The sequence below is a fragment of the Carlito syrichta genome, unplaced genomic scaffold, assembly GCF_000164805.1.
Source record: "Carlito syrichta isolate Samal-C Ts95f unplaced genomic scaffold, Tarsius_syrichta-2.0.1 Scaffold315088, whole genome shotgun sequence".
In the NCBI taxonomy this organism is placed as follows: domain Eukaryota; kingdom Metazoa; phylum Chordata; class Mammalia; order Primates; family Tarsiidae; genus Carlito; species Carlito syrichta.
Window position 1 is genome coordinate 329210 of NW_007259184.1, and position 27837 is coordinate 357046.

The 27837-nt window shown below is 41.1% G+C and overlaps 1 protein-coding gene and 1 pseudogene across 2 annotated transcripts; both read right to left on the reverse strand.

The window, feature by feature from the left end:
• Positions 1-7505: 7505 nt before the first annotated feature.
• On the reverse strand, positions 7506-27837 carry ALG11 (ALG11, alpha-1,2-mannosyltransferase). The gene is made up of 4 exons (XM_008072290.1): positions 27768-27837; positions 23662-23892; positions 11560-12491; positions 7506-7900 (listed from the first exon to the last, which is right to left on the reverse strand). The coding sequence occupies exons 1-4, from the start codon at positions 27809-27811 to the stop codon at positions 7629-7631; spliced, it is 1479 nt and encodes a 492-aa protein (XP_008070481.1). The 5' UTR covers positions 27812-27837; the 3' UTR covers positions 7506-7628.
• LOC110594397 lies at positions 16279-16595 on the reverse strand (annotated as a pseudogene). Its single transcript, XR_002481227.1, has one exon. The product of XR_002481227.1 is annotated as a 60S ribosomal protein L23a pseudogene (transcript).

Here is a 27837-nt window from a genome sequence, read left to right on the forward strand (position 1 = left end):
TGAAAAAGGCTCAGACTGATGTTGCTGGCTTTGAAGATAGAAGCCCAGGCCACAAGCTAAGGCATGCGGGCGGCCTCTAGAATCTGGGAGAGGTAAAGAAACAGATTCTTCCCTAGAGCCTCCAGAAGGAACATAGACCAGCTGATACCTCGATGTCAGCATAGTGAGACCCATTTCATATTTCTGATCTGCAGTACTGTTAGATAATATTTTTGTGTTGTTTTAACTATGCTTGTGATAATCTGTTAGGACAGTGATATAAAACCTCATTTATTGAAAATAATGACTCTGCCATTTTATTAAACTGTGATTTTGAAATTTCTTGTTATATTGAACATACTTTTTTGAAGCCAATGTTGACACTTATGGGAGTGCGGCAAATGAGCAAGGAGAGCAACAAGGCATGCCGAGTTAATTGTGCACTAAATAACCATTTTATTATGTTGTATTCAATTATTTTCTAATAGTTTCAAGTATATAGGTTATAAATTTCTTGAGGGAAGGACTACATCTTGTCTTTCTATCTTATGATGATCTTTTACATAATTATTAGCACAGTGCCAGAAATGTTTCTTGAATTAATAAGTAAATGCTAATACATTTCCTTTTTAAGATTGTAAGCTTTTGGGGGCAGGAAACTGGACTTAAATTTTGTTTTTATATTGATCATGACAATTCCAATGTTGAACATGTGCCTGGAGCTTAATAAATGTTTATTTAAATACTAGAAGTTGTGTCTGTTGCTAGGAAAAAGATGGTTTTATTTCAAGGTGGTAGAATTCCGCCTGAAATATTTGCTCTATAATAAAACTGAAACTAAAATGGCACATTGATACATTGCTGAACCAAGAAAACAAGGATGAGGGGTTGATCAGATTATTTCTAAAGTCTGCTTCATATTTACATTTGGTACAATTGTCATTAAGGTTGGGGAAGGTCGGGCTTGGTGGCTCAACCTGTAATCCCAGCACTTTGGGAGGCCAAGGAGAGAGGATAGCCTGAGCCCGTAGGCTCGAGATCAGCCTGGGCAACTTGGCGAGACCTCGTCTCTACATCAAAAATTAACCAGGTGTGGTAGCATGCATCTGTAGTTCCAGCTACTTGGAAGGCTGAGGCGGAAGGATTGCCGGAGCCCAGCAAGTCGCTGCTGGGGTGGCCGTGAGTATGCCATTGCACTCCAGCCTGAGCGACAGAGTGAGACGCCAACTCAAAAAAAAGGGGGGGCAACCTCATTGGATCCCCTCCCACTTTGGGAGCTTTTCTGTCCTCTTAATAAATCCTACTTTCTGGAAAAAAAAAAAGATGGGGAATATAAGTATCAGGAGTCACTTGACTCTGAGATGTGTCATTTTTTGTGACGTTATTTCCTGATACTTGACTTTCAAATTCATGTATTCTACTCTTTTAGGGAGACCACTCAGTATGCTCACATCCTGAGGCTGTACTTAAAATGTTCTCACTATTGTGTTCATTTCAAACTTGGTGACACATGGCCCTTAGATCGGAGCACTATTAATTCTGCAACTCTTTAGTATTCAGTGTATATGCATGTTTATTTACTTTCAGGGCATAATCTGGTTCAAAAACAGTAGAATCACCAGTGTCTTCGTGTAGCACTCACTTATGAGAAATGGAGCATGAAAAGAATGATTGCTGAAAACTCCCAAAATTCACAGACCAAGTCAATTAAATGCTAAAAAAAAAAAAAAAAAAAGCTTGAGAATATTTCAAGATAAGCATATATCAGGTTTACTCCCACTTCAAGATAACTTGACTAAAGTCTCTTTTAGATAATAGCCAAGCTTTATTTATGCTAAGATTTTTAAATTCTTTGGTGTAAATTGGAAAGTATTACTGTGATAAGTATACATACCTGCAAGGTTTCCACCTTGTTTCAGTCCCTAATTCACCTTGCACATTTTACACACTTCATGTTCTTGAGGCACAGCTCTGACTACTTTGTTCTTGGCTGCATCTGTGAAACTGAAACTACTGTGTGCACAGGTGGGGGTGGTGGATACACTTAAAGCTCAGACTTCTTCCCCACTATACAATGGATTCACATAACCAAAAATTATTTGTACCCCTAAAGCTATTGAAATAAGCAAAAATAATTTTTTAAAATTGAGACTAATAGATTTTACTAGAAAAATCATCCTCTTAATAGATATGTATGACAGCTATCAAATTGATCATTCCTTAAATGGTAGCAGTAAGAGTATTAATTCTTCAACTTCCTTTCTTAGAGTCTTGCAATATTTAATTAGTCCAAGTAAGCACACACAGCACTAGAATATTGGACGACAGGCTTCTACACAGCCAAGGGTGGCCACAGATATAGGGTGGGGAAAGAGGAAAAGGGGTAAACAGAGCAACAGGAGAGATGGGGTAAATTACAGGGACATAATTTGCTTCTAAAAATTTGCATAAGCCGGGTTCAGTGGCTCAACCTGTCATCCCGCGCCTTTGGGAGGCTGAGGTGAGTGGATTGCCTGAGCCCGAGGGTTTGAGACCCGCTTGGGCAGCAAGACCTCATCTCTACAATAAATAAAAAAAAATCAGCTGGGCGTGTAGCGCATGCCTGTAATTCCGGCTACTTGGAAGGCTGAGGCGGAAGGATCACCGGAGCCCAGCAGGTTGAGGCTGCGGTGGCCGGGAGTGGCCACTGCACTCCAGTCTGGGCGACAGTGAGACTCCAACTCAAAAAAAAAAAAAAAAAAAATTTGCATAACTTGTATTAAAAACAGCAATGTATAAATGGATTAAACTTTTTTTCTGAGTAACAAGTAACTTTTCTATTGTACTCATTGACAGATTTAGCAGACATACACTCATTCATTTATTCATATCAGAGTCTGGGGTACATTTACATAAACACAAATATTCTGAAAGTATTGACACTGGTCTCTAATAAGTTTGCCTTTAAGATGACCTTTAAACCGGGCTCGGTGGCTCAGCCTGTAATCCCACGCCTTTGGGAGGCTGAGGTGAGTGGATTGCCTGAGCCCATGGGTTCGAGACCCGCCTGGGCAGCAAGACCTCATCTCTACAATAAATCAAAAAATCAGTCGGGCGTGGTAGCGCATGCCTGTAATTCCAGCTACTCGGAAGGCTGAGGTGGAAGGATCGCCAGAACCCAGCAGGTCGAGGCTGCGGTGGCCGGGAGCGGCCACTGCACTCCAGTCTGGGCGACAGAGTGAGACTCCAACTCAAAAAAAAAAAAAAAGAAAAAAAGATGACCTTTATAAAATTCCTTGAAAATTATTAAAATAGAGTATATGGTGTGCTGCAGTTTTATGTCTGAAATATTCATTTTTTAAAAGTCTATTAAACCTGAAAACCTATTCTTTTTCTTTTTTTTCCTTTAAGTGGGAGTCTCACTTTGTAGTCCAGGCTGGAGTACAATGACATGCTCACAGCTACTGCAGCCTCGACCTGCTGGGCTCAAGCGATCCTTCCTCCTCAGTCTTCCAAGTAGCTGGAACCACAGGCACACGCCACCGTGCTTGGCTAATTTTTTGATTTATTGTAGAGATGAGGTCTTACCAAAGTGTCCAGGCTGGTCTTGAATCTCTGGGATTAGGCAATCCTCTTGCCTCAGCCTCCCAAAGTGCTGAGATTATAGGCGTGAGCCACCGTGCCCAGCTGAAAACCTATTCTTCTTATGTCATACAGGCAAGACAAATTTTTCTTTCTCCTTAAAAAAAAAAATTCTTGGCATGTAAAGCTTGGGAATATTAGTAGGAGAGCTGGGAGACTACATGAAAGAACTATATGGGGAAGAGAATCCAATAGAATGAAAAATCACTTATTTAAATCATATTTACATACAAATAGATTTTGTACTTACTAGATCTAAATCATATTTACATACAAATAATTGTTGTACGAAGATTATGTAACACGTACTTAATAGTGCACAACAGGAAATAAGAATGTGAACCCCCACTGATGTGGGTTCAAAACATAGCATACAAGGTCTGACAGTTAAGTTCACTAACTTGCCCATTGTGTGCTTACGTTGGCAGTACTGTACAGACAACTCGGTAAGGTTTCATGACCTTGGTATACCAGTGTCTCACAACTGTGTTTGTGTCAACATGGTGGTGTCTTGCTGAGTGGCATTCATTATTGTTGCATGTTTTTGTGCCATCTTGAAAATGTCAGAGCTTGAATGAAAGCAATGAACAAACATTAAATTTCTTGTTAAACTTGGCAAGAGTAGAAGTGAAATCAGGGACATGTTAGTCCAAGTTTATGGGGATAATGTCATAAAGAAAAAACGGCAATGTATAAATGGATTAAACTTTTTTTCTGAGGAGATAGAAAGTGTCACTGACAAAGAGAGGTCAGAACGGCCAGTAGTGAGCAAAACTGACAAAAACACTGCAAAAATTCACTGAATTGTGCATCAATATGCGAGAAGCATAGCAGACCAAATAAACATCGACAAACAGGAACAAACTTGACTGAAAATCTTGGCATGAGAAAGGTGTGTGCAAAAATGGTCCCAAAGGAGCTCTTGTATCCCGACAATGCACCAGCTTATCTGTAAGGAAGTTTTTAGCCTGTAAACAACTGTATTGGAATAGCCTCCCTACTCACCTGATCTGGCCCCCCATGACTTTCTTCTTTACCTGAAGATAACGGAAATATTGAAAGGAAGATGTTTTGATGACATTCAGGACATCAAGGGTAATACAATGACAGCGCTGATGGTCATTCCAGAAAAGAGTTCCAAAACTGTTCTGACAGGTAGACAAGGCACTTGTGTCATTGGATCACTTCCTAAGGGGAGTACTTTAAAGGTGACGGTGGTGATATTCAGCAGTGAGGTATGTAGTACTTTTTCGAGTTCATGAAGTTAATTGTCAGAATTTGTATTTAGAGCACCCTAGAGCAACATCTTAGAGGAATTAATAGTCACCAAGTTCTCCAGACAGACACTAGCTGACATACTGCTTTGATAATTCTCATGGTATCATTCAGAAAAAAATTAAATACATGTAATATTACATTAGAACATTGAAAGTAAACATATATGCAAATTATATTTTCCAGTGATGTTAAAATCATTATGAAGAAATAAGCTTAAAAAATTTCTTATGACCGGGCTTGGTGGCTCAGCCTGTAATCCTGTGCCTTTGGGAGGCTGAGGTGAGTGGATTGCCTTGAGCCCACGGGTTCGAGACCCACTTGGGCAGTAAGACCTCATCTCTACAATAAATCAAAAAATCAGCCGGGCGTGGTGGCGCATGTCTGTAATTCTGGCTATTTGGAAGGCTGAGGCGGAAGGATCGCCGGAGCCCAGCAGGTCGAGACTGCGGTGGCCGAGAGTGGCCACTGCACTCCAGTCTGGGTGATAGAGTGAGACTCCAACTCAAAAAAAAATAAAGAAAATTTCTTATGGAATTCCAAACTACTTTTCATTGCATCCTCGACTTTTGCCCTGCCCTTTTCCATTTTTTTGAGTTGGGGTCTCACTGTCACTCACCACTGCAGTACAATGGCACGATCATGGCTTACCATAGCCTCAACCTCCTGGGCTCAGGTGATCATTCTGCCTCAGGTTTCCAAGTAGCCAGGACTACAGGCACTACCACCACCACTGGCTTTTTTTTTTCTCTTTTTTTGTAGAGACGAGGTTGGTCTTGAACTCCTAGACTAAAGCAGTCCTCCTGCCTTGGTCTCCCAAAGTGTTGGGATTACAGGTGTGAACCACCACACTCAGCCTCAATTATTTTTTAAATCTTTGGTCCCATAATTTTATTTATGTCGACGAGTAGGCCGAGTGGGCAACAGTATGAATCTCACCTCAAAGATTAGCACTAGAGTAAGAAAAAGCACTGGGCCCGGAGTCAGAATATCCAGGTTATAATCCTGAATCTTTCATCCACTAGCTTTTTGACACTAAAGGAGTCCAGTAAGTTCTTTAGATTTAAATTGTTCTTGTTTATAAAGTTAAGAATAAGAGAAAAGTGGACCAGAGAATTCGTAGAGTTCCTTCCATTCCAATTTCTACCAGTCTTTCTTTTCTAAGTGGAATCATCTCCAACACAAAGCTATACTGGGGTGTCAGACATACTATGACTGACCCTCTGTTTTGCTGCTTTTTGATCCGATGAGAGAAGGCAACCTGCAGACGAATCAACATAACTGGGAGGAGAAAATGAAACTGGCCGAATGACAAATGGTTGAGAGATTCCAAGGAATGATATACCTCTTTTACATGCCCCAACACAAAGATGAAGCAGACTGGGGAGGGGGTCAGTTCACTGAACTAGAAGGAGCTGACTATGTATGCAGAAAATTCAAAAGTTGTAGGTCTTTATGGTCGTAACTGCATACATATATGTTCACTTTTCCAATCTAGGTATTGTGGCTAGAAGGCTTGTTAAATTTAAATCAGTTCCTCGCTAGAGGCTTAATAATAGTCAAGATCCTTTTTTTATTTTAAAGATGTGAGGTACAGTTCAGGGTAGGTATACAAATGGTCATTATGTAGGTAAAGTTTAGACCTCCCTTTGGTCCCTACTTCACCTGGTTTGACATCAGGTATGCTTAAATAGTCAAGATTCTACACAGAATTGTAATACACTGATACAGGATTACAGAAAACATTTACTATATATTGTTACCTTTAAGTAAAGTAACTTGTATAATTTTTAGAGTAGTTTCACACACTTTTCATCTCAGTATCACAACTCTAAAAGGTAGAGGGGGCAGGTATAACAGCTCCAGATTATAGACTAGAATCTAAGAGACTCAAAAGATTAAGGAACAGCTTTATGCTTTTAATTTTAATTTTTTTTTTTTTTTGAGTCAGGGTCTCACTCTGTTGTCTAGGGTGGAGTACAGTGGCATGATCACAGCTCACCACAGCCAGAACCTCCTGGACTCAGATGATCCTTCGCCTCATCCCCCAAAGTAGCTGTGACTACAGGTATGTATCAGCATGCCTAGCTAATTTTTTGATTTTCCATAGAGAAAAGGTCTTGCTATGTTTCCCAGGCTGGTCTCAAACACCTGGGCTCACGATCCTCCCACCTGAGCCTCCCAAAGTGCTGGGATTACAGGCATGAGCCACCACACCAGGACCAGTGCTCTTTTCAAATGTCACCTGGCCACTGCACGCCAGCCTGGGTGACAGTGAGACTCCAACTAAAAAAAAAGTAATTGTATCAGAATTCCAAAAACATCAGCATTCCAAAAATGTCAGAACAATTCTAAAGTCAATTATCATCATCTGTTTTCCTTTGAACATTGCCTTTTTTTCCTAAAAGGAAATTTTCTTTCTTGGTTTTTAAAGCAAAGAGAGTTGACAAATGGGATTTTAAAAGTATGGATTATATCACATTTCATGACTGTTCTTTTTTCTTGTTTCAGATTCATATTTTTAAGAATTTGAGACCCAAATTTTTCCATTTAAGCTATATAAAATTACCTTTTCTACTTAGGTAATTTTGCCTTTTTAAAAATTAAAATAAATATTTTGTCTACATGCATACTGCTAAGAACATTGCATAGGCTGACTTTATTACAATAGGTAATCAGTTTAGACAAGTATTTATATATGAAGGTGTTTAAACATCTTATATAAAATATCTTTAATTTGTACAGATATGGCATTACTTAAATAACTTTTCAACAGATAACAGGAATGCCACTTCAAACTCCTGATCAGAGAATCTGCTTACAGACGCACGAGCATTTTTCCTGATTTGTAGTCTCTTTTCTGCAGACATGGAAAGAATATAAGCCATTGTCTCCGCATAGCCTTCTTCACTCTCAGCCAGAAATCCGGTTACATCGCCTTCGTGAGGAACAACGATGTCGAGCTTCGGGCCCCCTGAATTGTGTGCAAGGATCACTGTGCCAGCTGCCATGCACTCCACAACGCCTGAGAACGAAACAAAAAACACGCAGGCTTTTAAGTTTTGCGTGTGTTCATAAGAACAGAGATGAGCAGAAACCTTCAAGTATTTGGAGACTCCTGCGAAATTTAGTCAAATGTCTGCATGTCTATGAATTTGCTCATTTAACCTCCAGAGTGCGAAATAAAATAATGTCAAGTTTTTTAGTTTCCAAAGCTTCACAGTGAGGCTGCTTCATTCTTACTTAAAGCAAACAAGCAGATGGAAGAAGAGTTTACAAAAAATAAATACACTGCAGATAACAAAACAAAGTAGAAGACTACAGAATGTCAGTGAAACAGGGGAATATTAACAGGTATTAGGAAAGATAAAAGGAATAAAAAGATACCAAAAGAAAAATTTTAAGAGTTCAAATTACATTATTAGTAGAGAAAAGAAAAAAAGAAAAAAAACCACCTTAGTGAAGCATGCTATGGCTGGCGCTTGTGTTATTATCCACATTTCTGGCCTATTTCAGACCCCTGTGTGCCCCTAAGCAGTGTTGAACTGCAAGTTGTGGTCAGTTTCTGCCAGATGACATGGGTGAAGGTATAACTTCCTCGAGCTAGCCTTTCTTAGCTGTACTCCCAGGAGAATTAAATCTTTCAGAGAATGACTTAAGAAACTGCTACCCCAATTTTCCTTATATAGAATATAAAGAAAAGGGTGAGGTGTAGCGCTGATATCATCCTAGATGCACAAAGAGGTTTAATCACTCTGAATGTGTTTTTACAGTGGCAGAATTCCTGCAGAATAGACTTCAGCAGCTCATGCTGTATTCTGCTTGAGGCAGGAGGGCATTCCTTTGTACTCTCTCAGAGACCTCCTCTAATCAATTTTACCCTCTCTCACTCTATTGGCCCCCTTTTCTTTATCTTAAATAAAAAATTTTCAAATTGTATGCTAGTTTATATTTATTTATTTATTTTTTAGAGACAGGGACTTGCTCTGTCGCCCAGACTAAGGTGTAGTTGCATGATCACAGCTCATGGTAGCCTCAAACTCCTGGCTCAAGTGATCCTCCTGCCCCAGCCTCCTAAGTAGATGGGACTACAGGTGTGCCTCACATCCAGTTTCTACTGACCCTTTCGTATCAGCATTGAAGCTAGCATCCACATGCCCCTCCTCAGATCCCCAACCCCTTCACAGATAAACTACTGCAAGTGTGACCTGCACTCACCAACGCTACTTGCTCACATCTTAAAACTCAACCTCTGACTTTTGGCTCATAGTCTGACTTTTGCTTCCACTTCTCCCTTGAAGCTGCTCTTGCCCAGGTCACCAATGGCTGCCTTGCCTTCCCCAGCATCTGGGCAGCCTCGATCTGTGCTCTTTCCCTTCTTCCCAAAACACTCTTCCTTGGTTCCAAGACACTGCACTGGCCAGTTCCCTCTCCCTCTATTTCTTCCTGGCTCTTTGCTGGTTCCTCATCTATCATTTCTCAACCATTTCTGTTCCCTGCATTTGGTACTAAGAGCCTCTTCTTGCTCTGCACACCTTCCCCAGGCAATCTTATCCACATCCATGGGGGTTTTTATAACAACCTGGACAAGGCCAACTCTTCAACTGTATTTTCAGATCGGGTCCCTCTCCTCAACTTCGGACATATATATGACCACCTCCTGACACATGCACGCATATGTCCCACAGATGACTCAAACCCCAGAGGTTCCACACTTGGTTCACCAACTGCCTCTGCTCTTGGGGAAAGCCAATACCACTCACACAGTTGCCCAACCCCCAAACTCTAGGCAGTCATCACGGCCTCCATTTCCTGCTTCATTTGCAGTCCTGTTCAATACTATCTAGATTCTCCGTCAAGCATGTTCACCTACCAAGTTTAGACCGCTAGTACCTCTCACCTGGGTTGCTGCGGCAGCCCAACTTATCCTGTCTTTCCAGCCTTGCTCTCCCTGCTCCTCATCCATCCACTCCCCACACAGCAGCCAGGGTGGACTTTTGGAAACAGAAGCTTTTAGATGCAAAACTTAAGTCCTTCTATGCTTTCCCACATGCTTAGCCTAGCTTAGATCACCTCTCCCATTGTCTTGCCTTTCCTCCTTCAGCCTCTGGTCATGTTGAATATGTCTGCTGACATTCCTATTGTCACTCCAGTCACAGTGCTGTTCCCACTGCTGGAAACTCTCCCCTCTTGCCTGGCTACCTTCTAATTATTGTTCAGGTCCCAGCTTGAGTGTGACCTCACTTCCTTGGACAACTGTTCCCCACCCCCTCAAGTCTAGCGTTTCTCTTTGGTGCTTTCACATCACCCTGCACTACCCTAGTACAGCACTTGGCATACTGCACAGCACATGCCTATGCGGGAAGCCTTGGGTATGTCCTGTCTCTGTCATACTGTAGCACCCACTTGAGTGCCTGGCACAAGGTGAATGCTCAGTAAGTTTCTGTGGAAGGAAGCACAGGATATCAGATCCCATGAAGAAGACGGAATCAACAAGTGCTTACTGAGCATCTGGGCTTAGTACTGTGCTACTACCTAGGGATAAAAAAGCATAAGAGAAACTGTAGTCTTAAAACAGGAAACTTCACTCTTATGTTTTCCTGTTTTCCCCTAACTGCTAGCAAAGTGAGACATACATCCTGACCCAAACTCAACACAAAGTGGTATGTGTGCTTAATGGAAGTCAGAATAGAGAAAGCAATGTGCTAGAATAAACAGGAAAGGCTAAAGGGCAAGGAGATTTAAGTTGAACACTTACAATGGGATTTGGCACAAAGAGAAGCGGCCATTCTAATAAAAGACTAAAAGAATGACTGTTAGAAGCCCACATGGAGACAGTGGTTCTCAGCTTTACAACAGAGTTGCCCAAGCAGCTTTACCAAAACACATCTACCTGGACCCTGACCAGAGATTCTGATTTGGTCATTCAGTAGGATTACGGTAGGGCCCAGGAATCTGGACCAGTATGTAAATGGGGTAAGATGAAGAGAAAAAACATGGCAGCTAAGAGCAGGGGCTATCTGGGTTAGAATCTGAGCTCTCCCACTTACTGTGCAATTGACCTTGAGTGATTTCTAAACTTTCTGTGCAGGAGTTGTCTTATCTATAAAATGGGAATAATAGCTGGGCGCAGTGGCTCCAGCCTGTAATCCCAGCACTTTGGGGAGGCAGAGGTGAGAGGATTGCCTAAGCCCAGAGGTTCAAGACCAGCCTGGGCAACTTGGTGAGGCCTCGTCTCTACAATAAACAAAAAAATTAGCTGGCTGTGGTAGCACCCACCTGTAGTTCCAGCTACTTGGAAGGAAGGCTGAGACAGAAGGATCGCCTGAGCTCAGCAGGTCAAGGATGCAGTGGCCATGAGCAGTGTGCCACCGCACTCCAGCCTGGGTGACAGAGTGAGACTCCGATTCACACACACAAAAAAAGGAAGAATAATATCTATTGAATAGGGTTTTAGAGAGGATTAAATTAGCTAATACTTGTAAAAATCTCAACACAGTGACCTGCACATAATAAGTGGTCAATAAATATTAGTGGCTATTATTAACCACTGTCTTACAGGGTCTCAAATGAGGAAAGCATACTTGATGGGTTAAGAGAAGAAGAGAATCAGGACTTGACGCAGACTTCAGAGTATTATAATCTTATCAACCTAAAATGTACATTATATGGCAGCAAACTCACCAATCCCAAAATGCTCATTCCACATGGTATGCAGACCAATTGTTGCTTCGGATAAGTACTTCTTTAATTCATCAAATGGGATGTTTATTTTAAATTCCACATCTTCTTGAACTCCTAAATCTTCAGTCAGCCTTCTCAGTTGGTTTACCCTAAGTTCATCATCTTTGTTACGACAACCTCCAATGAGGACAAGTTTAGGAGAAGGTGGTGACTCAGCCACCTTCTTACGGAGCAATTTAGCGAAGGCTCTGATCTGCAAAGGATGATTCTTTTCAGGCCTAAACTGGCCAATAGAAACCAGCAAATGTCCTGAGGTCTTCTTTTTCTCATGTAAGGGAATGTCCAGAAATGTCTGTACATCACAAGGTGGATAAACAATGTTAGTGCAATTCCCAACCTTCCACAGTGAGAGGATATGGTTTAGTGTCCAAGAAGAATTGACCATGACTACATCACTGCAAGAACCAACAAGTCCATAGATAAAAGCAAATAAGTAGTAGTAGATGAGCTTTACTTTGCTGAGAAAAGGATTCCTGGTAATGAAGGCTGCATTATTGAATCCAACATTTTGATTCTTCACTACAGAGAGCATGTCAGTGCTAATAGTGGGATAATGAACATAGCTTCCAACTCGGCAACCCCCTATATACTTAAACAGAGGAAGTGTGAAAGCATATCCCATTGAATCGATGTAAACATCAGGAACACACTGCATCAGAGCTTCCCATCCAAGAAAGATGGATCCTAGACTTTGGCCCAGAAGTGTAAAGTGAGGATAAAGAGAATCTTCCACAAGGTAGCGCTTCCTTAAGAAAACAAACTGCACTGGGCAAATTAATCTGATGTTAAATCTTCTGAAAGCACCTTCTAGTATCTGTTGACCGCTGATATTAACATCGCCAGTATAAACCACATAAACTGCTTCGGGATACCTAAATAGGACATAATGGTTAAGAATGTCATTGATTCAGGTTAAAAATCAAGCAAAAAGTTGTAGATAATTATTACCTCACAATGATTAAGAAGCATATTTTTATACCTTTTAGAAGTGTTTTCCACTGTTTTTCATTTATTGATTATAACTCCCGACTTCATCCTTTCCTGAGTCTTGCACTGCCCTACAATAAAATGTTAGTCCTCCAAATGATACCATATCGTCTAATTCTTTGCTTTCTTCCACTGAGTTTTTCACATAGAGCAGGCAGCAACAAAAATTGCTGATTTAAAATGAGACATTTTCATTTTTCAGAAATATTCAAAAATTTTGACAACGTTCAGTAAAATATCATTCTGAAAGGGCAAAACCCAAACTGGAGTTTTTCTGGTCTCCTTGAGCTCATACACAACAATGATCCTTTTCTAGAACACCCCAGGCAAGTCACAAGACACTAAGAATAACATCTCCCCAAAATTTTTCTCTCAACTACTGGCCCTACTCATCTCATCTATGTGGCTGACCCACCCATCCAGCTACCAGCCCACCTTTATTCTATGAGTTCGTGACTGACCCACCCATCCAACTGCAGTCAGAGATATGGGAAACAGACCCCATCACCATGGAAACCTACCCCCAACAAAGGGAAGCTTTTTAAAGCCCTCAACCTCAAGCATTTGCCACCACTTCAAGCGTCTGGCCCCTTCTATCCCTTGAGAGTGAATCCACTCTTTTCTGATCTACTTTCTTCCTTTCTTTTTTTTTTTGAGTTGGAGTCTCATTCTTGTCAACCAGTCTCATTCTTGTCGACCAGGCTGGAGTACAGTGGTACGCTTACAGTCACCGCAGCCTTGACCTGCTGGGCTTAGGCAATCCTTCCACCTCAGCCTTCCAAGTAGCTGGAACTAAAGACACATGCCACCATGCCTGACTAGTTTTTGTGATTTATTGTAGAGACAAGGTCTCACCAAGTTGCCCGGGCTGGTCTCGAACCCCCGGGCTCAAGCAATCCTCTTGCCTTGGCCTCCCAAAGTGCTAGGATTATAGGCTGAGTCACCACGCCCAGCTGTTTCTGATCTACTTTCTAAATTATCTTTTTTCTAATCTCATTTCTGTGCAATTCTTTGCATCTTTACTGCGACACCAGCCCGTTGACCTAACATTTTGATGGCCTGTATAGGGAGATCTGCAGAGTTCCCTCCACGCTCTCTCTCTCTCTCTCTCCTCTTTACCATCTCAAGTCTCTCTCTGTGGACTGTATTGGAACTCAGAGATAACTGATGGTTCTGACTGGGGCTGCTCTCTAGTAAACCTGAAGGTCCCAGGAAAAGCTGACAGACCACTAGAGCCTGTTAGGTTGAGAGGCCAGAGCCTGCTCTTACCTCCTCATCTCCTTTCTAATTCAAGTCTTTCCATGGACTGTGCTGGATTTTGGAAGCCAACTGATGGCCCTTTGCCAGGACTTCACTCTGGAAAGGCTAGAAGGCCCCTGATCGACTGATATGATGAGAGACGAGGTCCTTGGCTCTCTTTCTCTCTCTCTCCCTGTCTCTCTGCTCACCTTGCCTTCCTCCTTCACTGCCTGCCAGCAAACTACATTGACTGGACCCTCCCTGTTACCTTGGCTTTATCTGATACAACATTTCAATACTGATGAGTCCATATATTACCTTCTCCCCTTATTTTTTTTTTTTTTTTGAGTTGGAGTCTCACTCTGTCACCCAGACTGGAGTGCAGTGGCCGCTCCCGGCCACCGCAGCCTCGACCTGCTGGGCTCCGGCGATCCTTCCGCCTCAGCCTTCCGAGTAGCCGGAATTACAGGCACGTGCTACCACGCCCGGCTAATTTTTTGATTTTATTGTAGAGATGAGATCTCGCCTGCCCAGGCAGGTCTCGAACCCGTGGGCTCAGGCAATCCACTCACCTCAGCCTCCCAAAGGCGCAGGATTACAAGCTGAGCCACCGAGCCCGGCTACCTTATCCCTTATTAAAAGGTCTAGGAACAAATTTGAAAAGACACTTTCTTCGTTCAGAAGCTTTCTCTCGCTGGGGCTGCGGGCCCACCACCCCCTCCACCCCGAAATCTGGGTACTAAGTCTTCCAAACACGCATGGGAGCAGTCTTGCCGCTGGCAGAAAGACTGCCTCCAATGGGTTGAAGGGCTCAAGAGGACACCCCTTTCTTACACGATACCCACACATTCAGGGTGATTCCACTAATTCTCTTTTGGGATGCCAACTGAGAATGTGGATGGGTTTCTCTTTTTCCAGTTGTATGAGACCATTCTCAGGACCAATTCCTTTTTTCTCTTTAGAATTCCTCATGGGGAATCGTCACTATGGGGTGGCCAAGGGCCCCCCATTGAAATGCAATTCTAAAAGGTCTCAAGACTCTCTACTAGAGAAAGATATCTGCCCTAAGCATATCATTTTTTCCCCCTCAATACCAGCCAGGTGACCAGGAGGTGGGGCCCAAGGCAGGTCTCTTGCCTCTAATACTCTCCTTCAACCTGACCTCTATTGCTGCCACAAGGGCAAGTAGTCTGAGGTTCCTTCTAAACAAGCTTTTCTAAAAATGGTGCCGCCTAGACCCTTGTTCTTCCTGTGGCATACTCCTAACTCCTTCTTTAATTACTTTATCTCCTTCCTGCTCTCCTTCTGACATCTCTGATCCAGCCGATCTAACTCGCCCTTTCTCTCAAACACAATTCCTACCCTCCTACACTCATTTGGCCCCTCAGCCTTCTCGCCCTCCACTTTTTCTTTACCCACCAGAGGGAAGGCCTACACCAACTGCAGAAGCAATCAACCCTAGCCTCCTTTCCCCTTCTCTGCTGCCTTCAACCCCTCACCTGTCCATAGCCCTTCTGGGAAGCCCTTTCAGGCTTCCACCCAAAGCTTACCAGTTTCCCCTCAGGGAGGTGGCCAGAGCAAAAGGTATTAGAGTCCATATTCCCTTTTCTATATTAAATCTCTCAAATTAACTCTAAACGGGAACTATCAACCCTCCTGGATAGAAACAAAAGGGATCACGTGTCACTTTTATAAAAAAGCTGTTAACTCACAGGAAAACACAACCTTGTCATTCTAATCTGCTTTTCCAAACCAAACTTCCAAGTGCTCTAGTAAAATCTTACTTCCTATGACTCTACCGTGTGCTAAAACATTAGTGCTAAATAACACCAGTGTTTATTATGTCAGGCTTGCTAAAGGTTTTTTTTAGAAAAAAGTTGGGTCACTTTACTGAGCCCAGTATTTCTGTGGGATGGGCAAAATTCTGGATACTCTGTGTAGTACAATGAGGCATGAGAACTGATCACTCTCACTTAATTGTCCACACCTCACAACTATTTGTTTTCCAAAAGCCTCCTCCCAATCTCTGGAACCTCCTAGTCTGTAATTTAGTGGTTTAAAAAGGGTCTTAACAAATCTGCCTGTTCATAATTGAAAATAAGTAGGGACAAACAATTTCATATCCACGTGGTCAGTTCACTCTAAAAGGGTTCTACATCAGACCATTACAAATGGAAGTGGTCAAAAGTTTCATATGTACAGGCATTTTTAATTTATTTTTATTTTTATTTTTGAGTTGGAGTCTTAATTTATTTTTTTATTTTTGAGTTGGAGTCTCACTCTGTCGCCCAGACTGGAGTGCAGTGGCCACTCCCGGCCACCACAGCCTCTATCTGCTGGGCTCAGGCGATTCTTCCGCCTCAGCCTTCCAAGTAGCTGGAACTACAGGCGTGTGCTACCACGCCCGGCTAATTTTTATTTTTTATTTATTTATTTATTTATTTATGGTGAGAAGATATATATTTAGAATTAGCCAGCTGGACTCTGTTTAAATGATCCCAATTTTGTTGGCAACATCCAAAGCATCATAATCAGGAGCCAGTCGAACATATGCCTTCTTCTCTCCATCAGGCCTAATCAGGGTGTTGACCCTGGCAACATCAATGTCATAGAGCTTCTTCACAGCCTGTTTTATCTGGTGCTTGTTGGCTTTAACATCCACGATGAACACGAGTGTGTTGTTGTCTTCTATTTTCTTCATGGCAGACTCAGTGGTTAGGGGAAACTTGATGATGGCATAATGGTCAAGCTTGGGAGAGAGGCAAAATGGTGGTCACCTGGTCTGGGCCCTGTACAAGTATGGGCCCTCTTCTGGAAGCCAAGGCTAGGAGAGACTTGGTGCATCAGACAAGATAGCAATCATTTTATTCAGACTTTGGTCGCTTTACAGTGTCATCACCTGCATAATTTTTAATTTATTGTAGAGATGAGGTCTCACCAAGTTGCCCAGACGGGTCTCAAACCTGAGGGCTCAGGCAATCCACTCACCTCAGCCTCCCAAAGTGCTGGGATTACAGACTGAGCTATGGAGCCCGGCTGTACAGGCATTTTTTAAATCTCTCTACTTCGCAAGCAAAGTTATATCCCACGGGTTATTACATGCCCAACTCCAAAGGCTAGCATTGGAACTACAGGTACCAATCTTCTAATTACAAAAAAAAAAGAAACTTTTAAGGTTTTAACAGAAACATTGAAGAAGCAAAAGGATGCCAACATGGAGAGCAGCAGGACCAGAGGGCCAAAAACAGGTATTCCACTTGGCAATTGCCACTAGCAACAAGACTTCAGCTACCTGACAGAAACCTGGTAAGAACAAACTTGCTAAGGGGGATGGTGTCTGTTGCTACGGGTACAATCTATGAGGGGCACTTGAAGCATAGTTAACCCAAAGAGGCCTAAACCTCCAGGACCTTGTCTACTATGCAGGCCACAGAGCCACTGGGGGGCAGGTACCCCTTTTCTGGAGGGAAGGGGGAACATCTGGCTCAGGAAATGGTGGCCACTGAGGAATCCTGAAAATCTGCTGAAGTGCCTGGTACCACCAGCTTAGTACCATCACCCCAACAACCCTCAGGTGAATATTAGGGCACTGAAACCCAAACTAATTTCTTAATTAACACAGGTGCCAGTCACTTGGTCCTTCCTGGTCATCAATGTTGGACCATATAGTCTTGTCTTAATTATAAGTTACTAAAAGGTTAATTCAAATTATAGATATAAAAAGTTATCTATAAAAAGGTTAAAAAAAGAACTGTTTTTTGGAGGGGGCCTTACTGGATATTTTAAGATCCAAATCCCGAGCTATGGCCTCATTGCTAAACTTCTCTATGAGGCTACTGAGGGACCAGAACACAAGCCTCTTAATTGGTAGTCCCCAATATATAAGACCTTTAATATCCTTAAAATGACCTGACCCTTCCAAACCTCCAAAAGGAATTTTCTTCTCTATACAACAGAGTGGGGAAGGAAGAGATGGATTCAGATAGGCGTCTGCTGTCTTTGTTAGTTTTTTGTTTAAGAATAAATTTCCATCAAAAAGCAAGGTTTTTACTTTTCAAAATCTTTGGACTATCACTTTGGCTAAATGAGCAACGTTTACAATGGCCTGTAACCCTATGTTATAACATCATGCTTTTAAAACCTTTAATACCTAAACTTTTCAACATGTAAAGTTTCAGGTTCTCCAATCAGTCTTTCTGGGGTAGAAAACAAAAAGAGGCTCCCCCACACACTCCTCCTGAATGGCCTGCAAACAAGGTAAATTGTTTTGTAAACAACAACTATTGTAAAATCTAAAATGGTATCTGAGATCTCTTCCAAACTTTGCCTTTACAGGCCTCAATCACTCACAGATCTTGACAAATGTTTTTCAGTGCCAAATTGCTAACGATTTAAAATTTCCCTCCAGGCATAAGAATTGCTAATCCAACATAAGATTGATGACAGAATAACCTTTTTGTTTAAAGTATCACTAATAATTTTTGCTATAGAAAATCTATTTCTTGAAGCTATTTGGTCTTACAAATAAGTAAAGTATGTTCTTATAAATTAAATTTAGGGCATATATCTTTCTACCTAATTTCTCCAAAATTTGGAAGCTATTAATTTGTTAAGAGTATTTTTTTTGCATAAGTTCAATAAGAACTATTTTCTTTTGTAACAAAATGTGATTGAAAATACTGGTTGTAGCCGGGTTCGGTGGCTTAGTCTGTAATCCCGCACCTTTGGGAGGCTGAGGTGAGTGGATTGCCTTGAGCCCGTGTTCGAGACCTGCCTGGGCAGCGAGACCTCCTCTCTACAATAAATCAAAAATCAGCTGGGCGTGGTAGCACATGCCTGTAATTCCAGCTACTTGGAAGGCTGAGGCAGAAGGATCGCTGGGGTCCAGCAGGTCGAGGCTGCGGTGGCCGAGAGCGGCCACTGCACTCCAGTCTGGGCGACAGAGTGAGACTCCAACTCAAAAAAAAAAAAGAAAATACTGGTTGTTTTATCAAGGCTTTCTGGAATACTGTTTCAAAACAAACTGCTTTAAGGAATTAAGACTAAGATCTATAAAGCGCCAATAGAAAGCCCTTGAAAAGGCTAGCCTAGTCTATACAGGTCTATACAGCAAATCCTTGGCTAACTCAAAGGTTCCTGACACGTCTAATCTAAAGTTTCTTATGAACAGAGTCTCAACAAAGCCAATTCAAAAAAGCCTATAATGGCAAGGAATTATTCTTGCTGCACTTCATATACAAATAAGTCTAAAACCTATTTTATGAATAAGTAGGTCCTACTATAATTTACCTTTAATAAAAACGGAGAACTAAAGAGAAAATATTACTCAAAAATATAGTACACCTGTTTCAAATTCTCTTGTTTATTATTATTTCCTACAACTTAAACTACAACCTAACTACTTGTCTCCAAACTAACTGTCAAATTTTTTTGCTTCAGACTTTCTCAGTCAAACTTGGTTTCCTCTGCTTTTCAACATTTATGGTATCCTCTGTATATATTAAAAAAAAAAAAGTTCTGACTTTCCCTTCTTGGGCTCCCTCATAACTGTCTATAAATTCCCAACACAAAATCCAAAGGAACTTGGAAACAAGCTGCGGAGACATCCACATATAGACTAAGGAGTTCATTAGTACAATAGTGAAAACCGCTTGAATTCCTGTAGTGGGTGCTGAGTTCACTGGGGTAACTATTTATAAATATATCTTACCATATATCAAAGCCTTAATATGTTGTAACAGCAGTTATAACTGCCCTTATAGTATTATTAATTCTAATAGAATGCACTTTTACACAGTGCTTTGTGTACAGACACTAAAAATACTCCAACAACTCCATTGGCTACTGTGCCCTCATCTCTTCCTCTTTAGACAGGCAGGGGTATCTCTGTGCTCCAATTCAGCAGGAAGTAGCTACAGAAGACAGACCACTGTCCATGTTCCCCAGTATTAAATAAGAATATTTCAAAACAAGCAGAGGAGGGAATGAAAGGACAGAGTCCCAAATGGAGTTTCTCTAGTCTCGAGCTCATACACGACAATAAACCTTTACAGGAACCCTGGGCAAGTCACAAGACATTAATAACTTCTCCCAAGAATCTGTCTTTCAGTTATTGGCCCTGCCTTTCTCACCTATTTGACTGACCTATCCATCTAGCTACCAGTCCACCTTTGTCTATGTGCTAGTGACTGACTCACCCATCTGTCATGGCATTTTGTCCCCCAAAAAGGGAAGCTTTAAAAAGCCTTCAATCTCAAGCATTCACCGCTACGTTTCCTTCAAGCATCTGGTCCCTTCTCTCCCTTGAGAAGCAAATCCACTCTTCTCTGATTTTCTCCCTAAATAAACTATCTCGTCTAATCTAATTTCTGTGCAAAGCCTTATATCTTACCCACAGCACTAGCCCACTGACCTAACAGGTTCTTAATAAATACTCATTACAGTAAAATGCACCAAACATGTCTCCAGACAGTATCATAATGCTAAAGCATTACTCAGTGTTTTTACTGAGAAACACAAAAAGGTTTTAAGAACTAGATCTTGTGCCTGCATCACAATCAGATATGATATAATTAAAATGAAAATATCTAAAAGTATATTCTTAAGATTTTTAAAGCTTTAGTCTTCTTCTGGTTGTGTTATAATTTTTCTTCAAGCCATACAATATTTATTAAGTATCTAGTATGAGATGCTAGGTTTTGGTGATACAGAGATGAGAGAGACCTTTATTCTCAGGAGTTCAGTCCAGTGGAGAGAACAGACATCAAGGAAGAACTTAAAAAAACCTAGAATTTATTTATAAAAAATTGTGTATTTATTCTTACATGTTTAAACCTCAGTTGAGATGCTTTTTCCACTGCTCAGAACAGTTTCTGAACTTGTCAATTTTGAAGGCTTTTAGCGTTTCTGCCATTTTTAAATACATTTTGTCCACACTGGCAAATCACTTCCCTTTGAAGACTTTCGTCATCCAGGGAAACACAAAAAAAGTGCTTGGGGCAAGATGGGTTGAATAGGGAGGGTGGGCCATGAGGGTCATGCCATTTTGGGGGCCAAAAACTGCTGAACACTCAGTGCAGTGCGGACAGGTGTGTTGTCATGGTGGAAGAACCAGTCACCTGTTTGCCACAAGTTGGGATACCTCTTCCACAAATTGTAAGGTAAACTTCTCAGATAAAAACTATGGTTGACTGTTGATCCAGGGGAACTAATTCTGAGAGTTCTACAAAGGGCTTGTCCCCCAAAAGGTAATTCTGGTTTTATTTTGGTTCCATCTTGTATAAACAATTGCTAAACTGTGTGATATGCATTGATAAAGATGGCCACAGGATGCAATGAAAGCCTGAAAGATGAGAATCTAACCGCTCCTCCCTGGTCCCCTCCAGTCACTGTTTAACTAAAAGCCAGAATGAGCCTTTTAAAATGCTTACAAAGATTGTCATCTCTGGTAGCTTAAAATGGCCACAAGTTCATTGATGGTTTCCCATTGAGAGGTGAGAATCTATGTCCCCACTCCTGGAATAACAGTGGGCTCTGTGACTGAGAATATTGGCAAAAGTGACATCAGGCCAGTTTCCCAACACAAACTCTAAAGAAACTGGCAGCTCCTACTTCTTGTCTCTTGGAATGCTCCCTCTAGAAGACAGCTGTTATATAAAAAGTCCAGCCCTCCCGAGACTGCTATGTTTTGTGTAAGACCAAAATAGTCAAGTGAAAAGCCTGCTTGGCAAGAGATGCCTGAAAGCCCCCAATATGCCAGTCATCCCAGGCCAGGAACCAGGTAGTGAATGAAGAAGCCTTCAGATGTCCCCAGCCCCAGCTGCCATCTAACTGCAAGAGTATAACAGACTACAAACAGGGCACAGGAGACAGTCAACACTCAAACTAGAAGAAATAATAAAGTCCTGTTTTAAGCCATTCAATGTGGAGTGATTTTTATGCAGCAGATAATCAGAAATATCATCTCTGTTGACAATCCTCATGTGGTTTTCCATAGTGATTAGAATAAATCTAAACTTCTTCCCCTGCTTACTCAAGTCCAGCACAGGCGGACCCCTGTCTCCTTCTGTAACCTCTCCCCTCATGCTCTCCTTTGTCCACTAGGGTATGGCCAAGCTGTGAAGAAGCCAAGTTCCAACCAGCTTTAGGAACTTGCAGTGAATTCCCTTTTCTTGTCATTTAGAACATGTGCTCTAGGCCAGGTGTGGTTGCTCATGCCTACATTCCAAGCACTTTGAGAGGCCAAGCCTGGAGGACTGCTTGAGGACAGGAGTACAATACCAACCAGTATATACCAAGACCAGTCTCTATTAAAGAAAAAACAAAAAAAACAGAAACATACACACACAAAACATGGGCTCTAGTGCACCAGTTTCCTACTATGTCAAATGGGGATAATCTAATAGTAATAACTACATTAAGGCTGTTTTGAGAATTGAGTGATGTAAAGCACTCCACACAATGCCTGACATATAACAGACACTCATTAATGCAGCTATTTTTGTCATTCAGCTTTCTGTTAACTGTTATCTCCTCAGGGTCTCACTCAGCTGCCCAGGCTAGAGTACAGTGGCAGGATCACAGCTCATCACATCCTTGACCTCCTAGGCTTAGGTGATCCTTCTGCCTCAGCCTCCTAAGTAGCCGAGACTACAAGCATGTGCCACCATGTTCAGCTTAATTTTTTATTTTTTTGTAGAGACAAAGTCTTGCTATGTTGCCTAGGCTGGAAATACTGTACCTTGAAGAAGTACTTTAAAAAAAATTTTTGGAGAGTTGGGGGGGTCTCATTATGTTGCCCAGGCTGGACTCGAACTCCTGGTCTCAAGGGATTCTCCCCTCTTGGCCTCCCAAAATGCTGGGTGTGAGTCACTGGGCCCTGACCAAGACACTCATTATCCTACTTTAACTTTTTATATAGCACGTCTACTTGATAATTTTCTTCTTTGCTTATTATCTTGTCTCTTTCAACGAAAATCTAAGGTCCAGGAGTGAAGGACTTGATCTTGTTCACTACTTAACCTCAACTCCTAGAGCAGTACCTGATAATAGTTTTCCTCATATAATAAAACAGGAATGGAACTCATACCTTACACTTTTTCCTTTCTAGAAGGCAATCATAGGTATTTGGGAGGGGCACAAGAGGGTGGGGATTAGGAAGCCTAAAACATGTAAGAATGTATAATACCATGTTCTTTCTAACATAGTTAACCCAAGACTATCCAATTGGTAATGATATCAAGAGTCAAATAGATACTTTTTTTTTTTTTTTGTTGGAGTCTCACTTTGTCACCCAGACTGGAGTGCAGTGGCTGCTCTCGGTCACTGCAGCCTCGACCTGCTGGGCTCCAGCGGTCCTTCCGCCTCAGCCTTCCAAGTAGCTGGAACTACAGGCGCACGCTACCACACCTGGCTAATTTTTTGATTTATTGTAGCGATGAGGTCTTTCATAGAGATTATTCCTATGGGACGCCACTGACTGAAAGTATTCAGGCTTACAGTGCTCTGCAATACTTGGTATACTTATGTTTATTGTTTAATGTCTTCTGCATCGCAAGGGGACTAGTTGTAACCATTCAATTATGCCATAAAAGGGCAGATACTTTCTCCATCTATTTCCATATCATAGCAACTAAAACTCAACAGGGTCATATAAGGCAGGTGGGCATATGAGATAAATATTTTCTTATTGAAGAAGAGTGGAAAAAAGAAATTCCTGGCTATCAATAAGGTACCAGAGAAAGATGAATTTTTGAATAATTATTTTTAAAACATGGTAATTATATAGTAAATTAGCTAAGAAAGATGCATACCCACTTTTTTTGCAGGGCTCTTAAGGCACACCATAAAACTCTTTCTCCTCCTCCACCAGCATTGCAGTATGGATGAAAAAATGCAATCACCATTTGAGTTTTCCCATTTTTGCTAGTTGACATGGACTTTTTCTTCTTCTGTAGGAGCAGTCTGATTCCCCAAAGGACAATGACGAAACATGCACATAAAGTTCCACATACAATTAGCCCAGGGAAGAATAGTGAATAAAAAAACCTGAAATAAGAGGGGGAAGTTGGAAATTAATATAATGCCCATTAAATAAAAAGGACTACAAATTAAAGTAACTTGTGCATACCTACTTTACATTTTAGTAACAAAGAGAATTGTAATTTGTAAGTCTGCTAACAAAATACTCAAGTATTAAAAGTCTTTCAATCACGAAAATACTAATGCTACCAAATTCCAACATTGAAAGTATAAGTCCCCTTTAATTCCAATCTCCATAGCATGCTAGCAATTTGATATACTTTAATCAATAATAAAAGTCAACACTGAGACACCTTTCTCCTAATTCAGTGTGTATGTTAGGAGCTTAAACCCAAATTTAACTATTAACCTAAACAAGACATGATTAGAAACAGCATCCAATGCTTATAAGAACAAAATATAATCCTAAGAAATGCATCTTTTGAATGATTGATAGTCCATTAATTAAAAGTTTGGAGAGGTTGGGGGTGGTGACTCACGCCTATAATCTCAGCACTTTAGGAGGCCAAGCAAGGGGACTGCTTGAGCCCAGGAGTTTGTTTGAGACCAGCCTGAGAAATACAGCGAGTGAGACTTCTTAAAAAAAAACAAAAACCATTATACTCAGTGATTTATCACAGAAACAGAGTACCACATGTTCTCACTCATAAGTGGACCTTGGAAGAATTATCATAATATTATAAGTAAGAGACTGGCAGTAGTGGGGAACTGCCAGGGGAAGGGCGTAGGATTGGCAGTTGAGGGAAACTGCCAGGAGAAAGAAGGGCACATCTCATCAACAAGGGTACCTGCATAATGAACATTTATATACCTAACCCTGACTTGTGCCCCACATCTTTAAAATTAACTGTTTTAAAGTTTTAAAAAAGTTTGGTGAGATAGTAAATAATGGTTATTCTCTCATTTCACCTTAAGTAGAACAATTTTTGAGGTAAAGGAATAGAACTTAGATGTGTCCAGTTCTATTTCCAGTTCTGCTTTCGACCTGTTTACATGACCTGATACCACCTTCCCTTATGTACCTCTGAACAAGCTGCCAAAAATCCACTAATGTTCTACTTAATGCACATTAGTAAACCCATTCACAAACTGTTACAAGTTTCTCTATTACTGTCAGTTGATTAAAGGCTCTGCAAAACCAAGGACCCAGCTTGCTCATTACTGTATCCCCAATGTCCAGGATAGTGCTCAGCACAGAGAAGCCATCCAATAAGTATTTGTCTTAATGAAAAATTTTATTACCTCTTTAGATGTCTCTTAAAATATGTTAAAGTAAAATTTCAAGGTATGTTTTTCTTTTATGGTTGGCCAATATAGTTGGTACCTAATTTAATATTTTTTATACCCTGAATTTATAAGAGATTTGAGAAACTTATAAGATATAAAAACAATAAAATACCAAATGTTAAATAATAAAAAGCCACGGCCAGAAAAAATAGAATAAAAGATGGTGCGTATGTTAGGGTGGGGCTGATGGAGGACACAGACATCTACAAGTTTATATATAAAAGCAGATAGGGTTCTGGGCTGCTTAGTGACCAGAGCAAACAGGATATTTTATGTAGTTACATAGTTTTCATTGTCCATCAATAGAAAGCATACAAATTACTCAGAGAAATATTTTATTGATCATTAGGGTTTACAAGTCTTTTTTTCTAATACAGAGACAGGATCCCAATATGGAGTCCCAACTTGGTCTCAAACTCCTGGTCTCAACTGATCCTCCAGTCTTGGCCTCCCAGTGTTGGGATTACAGGAATGAGCCACCACACTCAGCAGATAGTTTTGAAATAAATTTCCCATGTGGGATTTCCTACTGTGAACAAATCTTCAAGAGGCATTTCACTTATAAAATAATTTGGTCTCAGAACACTCTTAAAAATTACTGAGGGCGCAATATAGTTTTTGTTTACATCAGGATAAACAATAGCATCACTTCTGACATTTTGGACCAACGAATTCCTTGTTTGCGTGTTGGGAGCCAGCCACAGAGGCCCACTGGGTGTTAGGGATCAGGAAGGGCCATTGACCCTGAGACCACTAGGATGTGTTTGGGAGTTGTTGACCCCATTTTTTTTTTATTGACATAAAATAATTAGGAAAGGCTTTTGTTGGCTTTGAAAGAAAATTTTGAGACTAAAATATATATAGTTAAACCTGGGAGTCTATTGTTTTTATTTTTTGATTTCTTGTAGAGATGAAGTCTCACCAAGTTGCCCAGTCTGGTCTCAAACCCCTGGACTCAGGCAGTCCTCTCACCTCAGCCTCCTCAAGTGCTGGGATTATAGGCTTGAGCCACCAAGCTCCTGGTCTGAATCTAAAGATTTTTAATAACAATTCCTTCAAAGGATTCAGGTGGGAAAATTAATGTGATAGGCTTTACAAATTTAACTATTTAACTTAAAAATCAGGAAGCTGGGCTTGGTGGCTCACACCTTGTAATTCCAGCACTTTGAGAGGTAGAGGTGAGGGGATTGCCTGAGCCCAGGGTTTGAGACGAGCCCAGGTAACTTGGAGAGTCCTTGTCCATACAATAAATCAAAAAATTAGCCGGGCATGGTGGTGCGCATCTGTTGTTCCAGTTACTTGGAAGGCTGAGGTGGAAGGATCACTTGGACCCAGCAGGTCGAGGCTGCAGTAGCCATGAGTGTGCCACTGCACTCCAGTCTGGTCAACAAGAGTGAGACTCCAACTAAAAAAAAAAAAAAAATTAGCTGGGTGTGATGGTGCGTGTAGTTCCAGCTACTTGGGAGGTTGAGGCAGGAGGATCCCTTGAGTCCAGGAATTTGAGACTGCAGTAAGCTATGATTGTGCCACTGCACTATAGCTTAGGTGACAGAGCAAGACCCTGTCTCTAAAAAAAAAAAATAAAATAAAAAAATACACACACACACACACATATGTATATATATATATATTTAAAATAAAATAATGATTATAGAATTTGACGTAGCAGGGACAAAAATTAAGACAAAAAAATTAAGACAAAAATACCTGAACTTTGGGGAACGTATGCATACACTACTATTCAGAAAGCCATGGTGTTAATTAAAAATTTTCAACCTAAACAAAAATGTGTAGGTGTTAAAAGAACGAGGTAAGTAGAATATACTAGACCTTATGTTTTATTAGTGTAGGGCAAGGCATTTAAAATACAGTAGTATTACAACAACAAGGTGGGAAAAAGTCTGGAGAATTTTCACCAAAATGTTAACGGTGGCTATCTCAGGATGGTAGTATTCCTGTGGATTTTTCCTTTTATTCATCGATTTCCTAACTTTTCTAGAAGAAACAGTATTATCCATGTAATACAAATACGTAGATAAAAATGATGTAAGCATCAACCATAAAAAAATATAAACCAATGTTTGATCAAGAAGCAGAGGATTCAACATAAGCTTTGTATTTAAGTGACTTGTTAACAATGGCAGTTTTAGTGCGTTAAAGAGGAAAAGCTAAGCGATGAGAAGGACGATCTGGTTTCTTATTTCCCGAAAAGAGGCACGATAGATTGGAGAATCTCTCGTAGCCCAGTCGTAAAGAAAAACTAGGAATGAATATGAATAATTTATTGCCCTAAATTAGGCTAGACTGAAGAAGAGAACTAAAAAGCTGCAACAAGGGAAAAAATATTCGATTCCTCAGCCATCACTGCGGCAGTCGAAGAAAATGCGGTAAACTGAGTCTTTAACATCTAATCGGCTCCAGTCCATCTAGGAGAAAACAAAGGGAGAGGAACACTGCTCTGAAAACTGGCCTGAGAAAACACTTTAGATTCATGACAAGGAAGGCCATCTCCGCGCAAACTTTAGCTACACGTGGTGGGCAAGTACCAGCAGGGAACAGAAAACGCCTGAGTCCACACACCACCCGCTCCTCACCTCAACAGCTGGCCCAAGCACCAAACCCCTCCGGCCGCCGCCATCTTCCGCCGACCCCCGAACTCAGGAA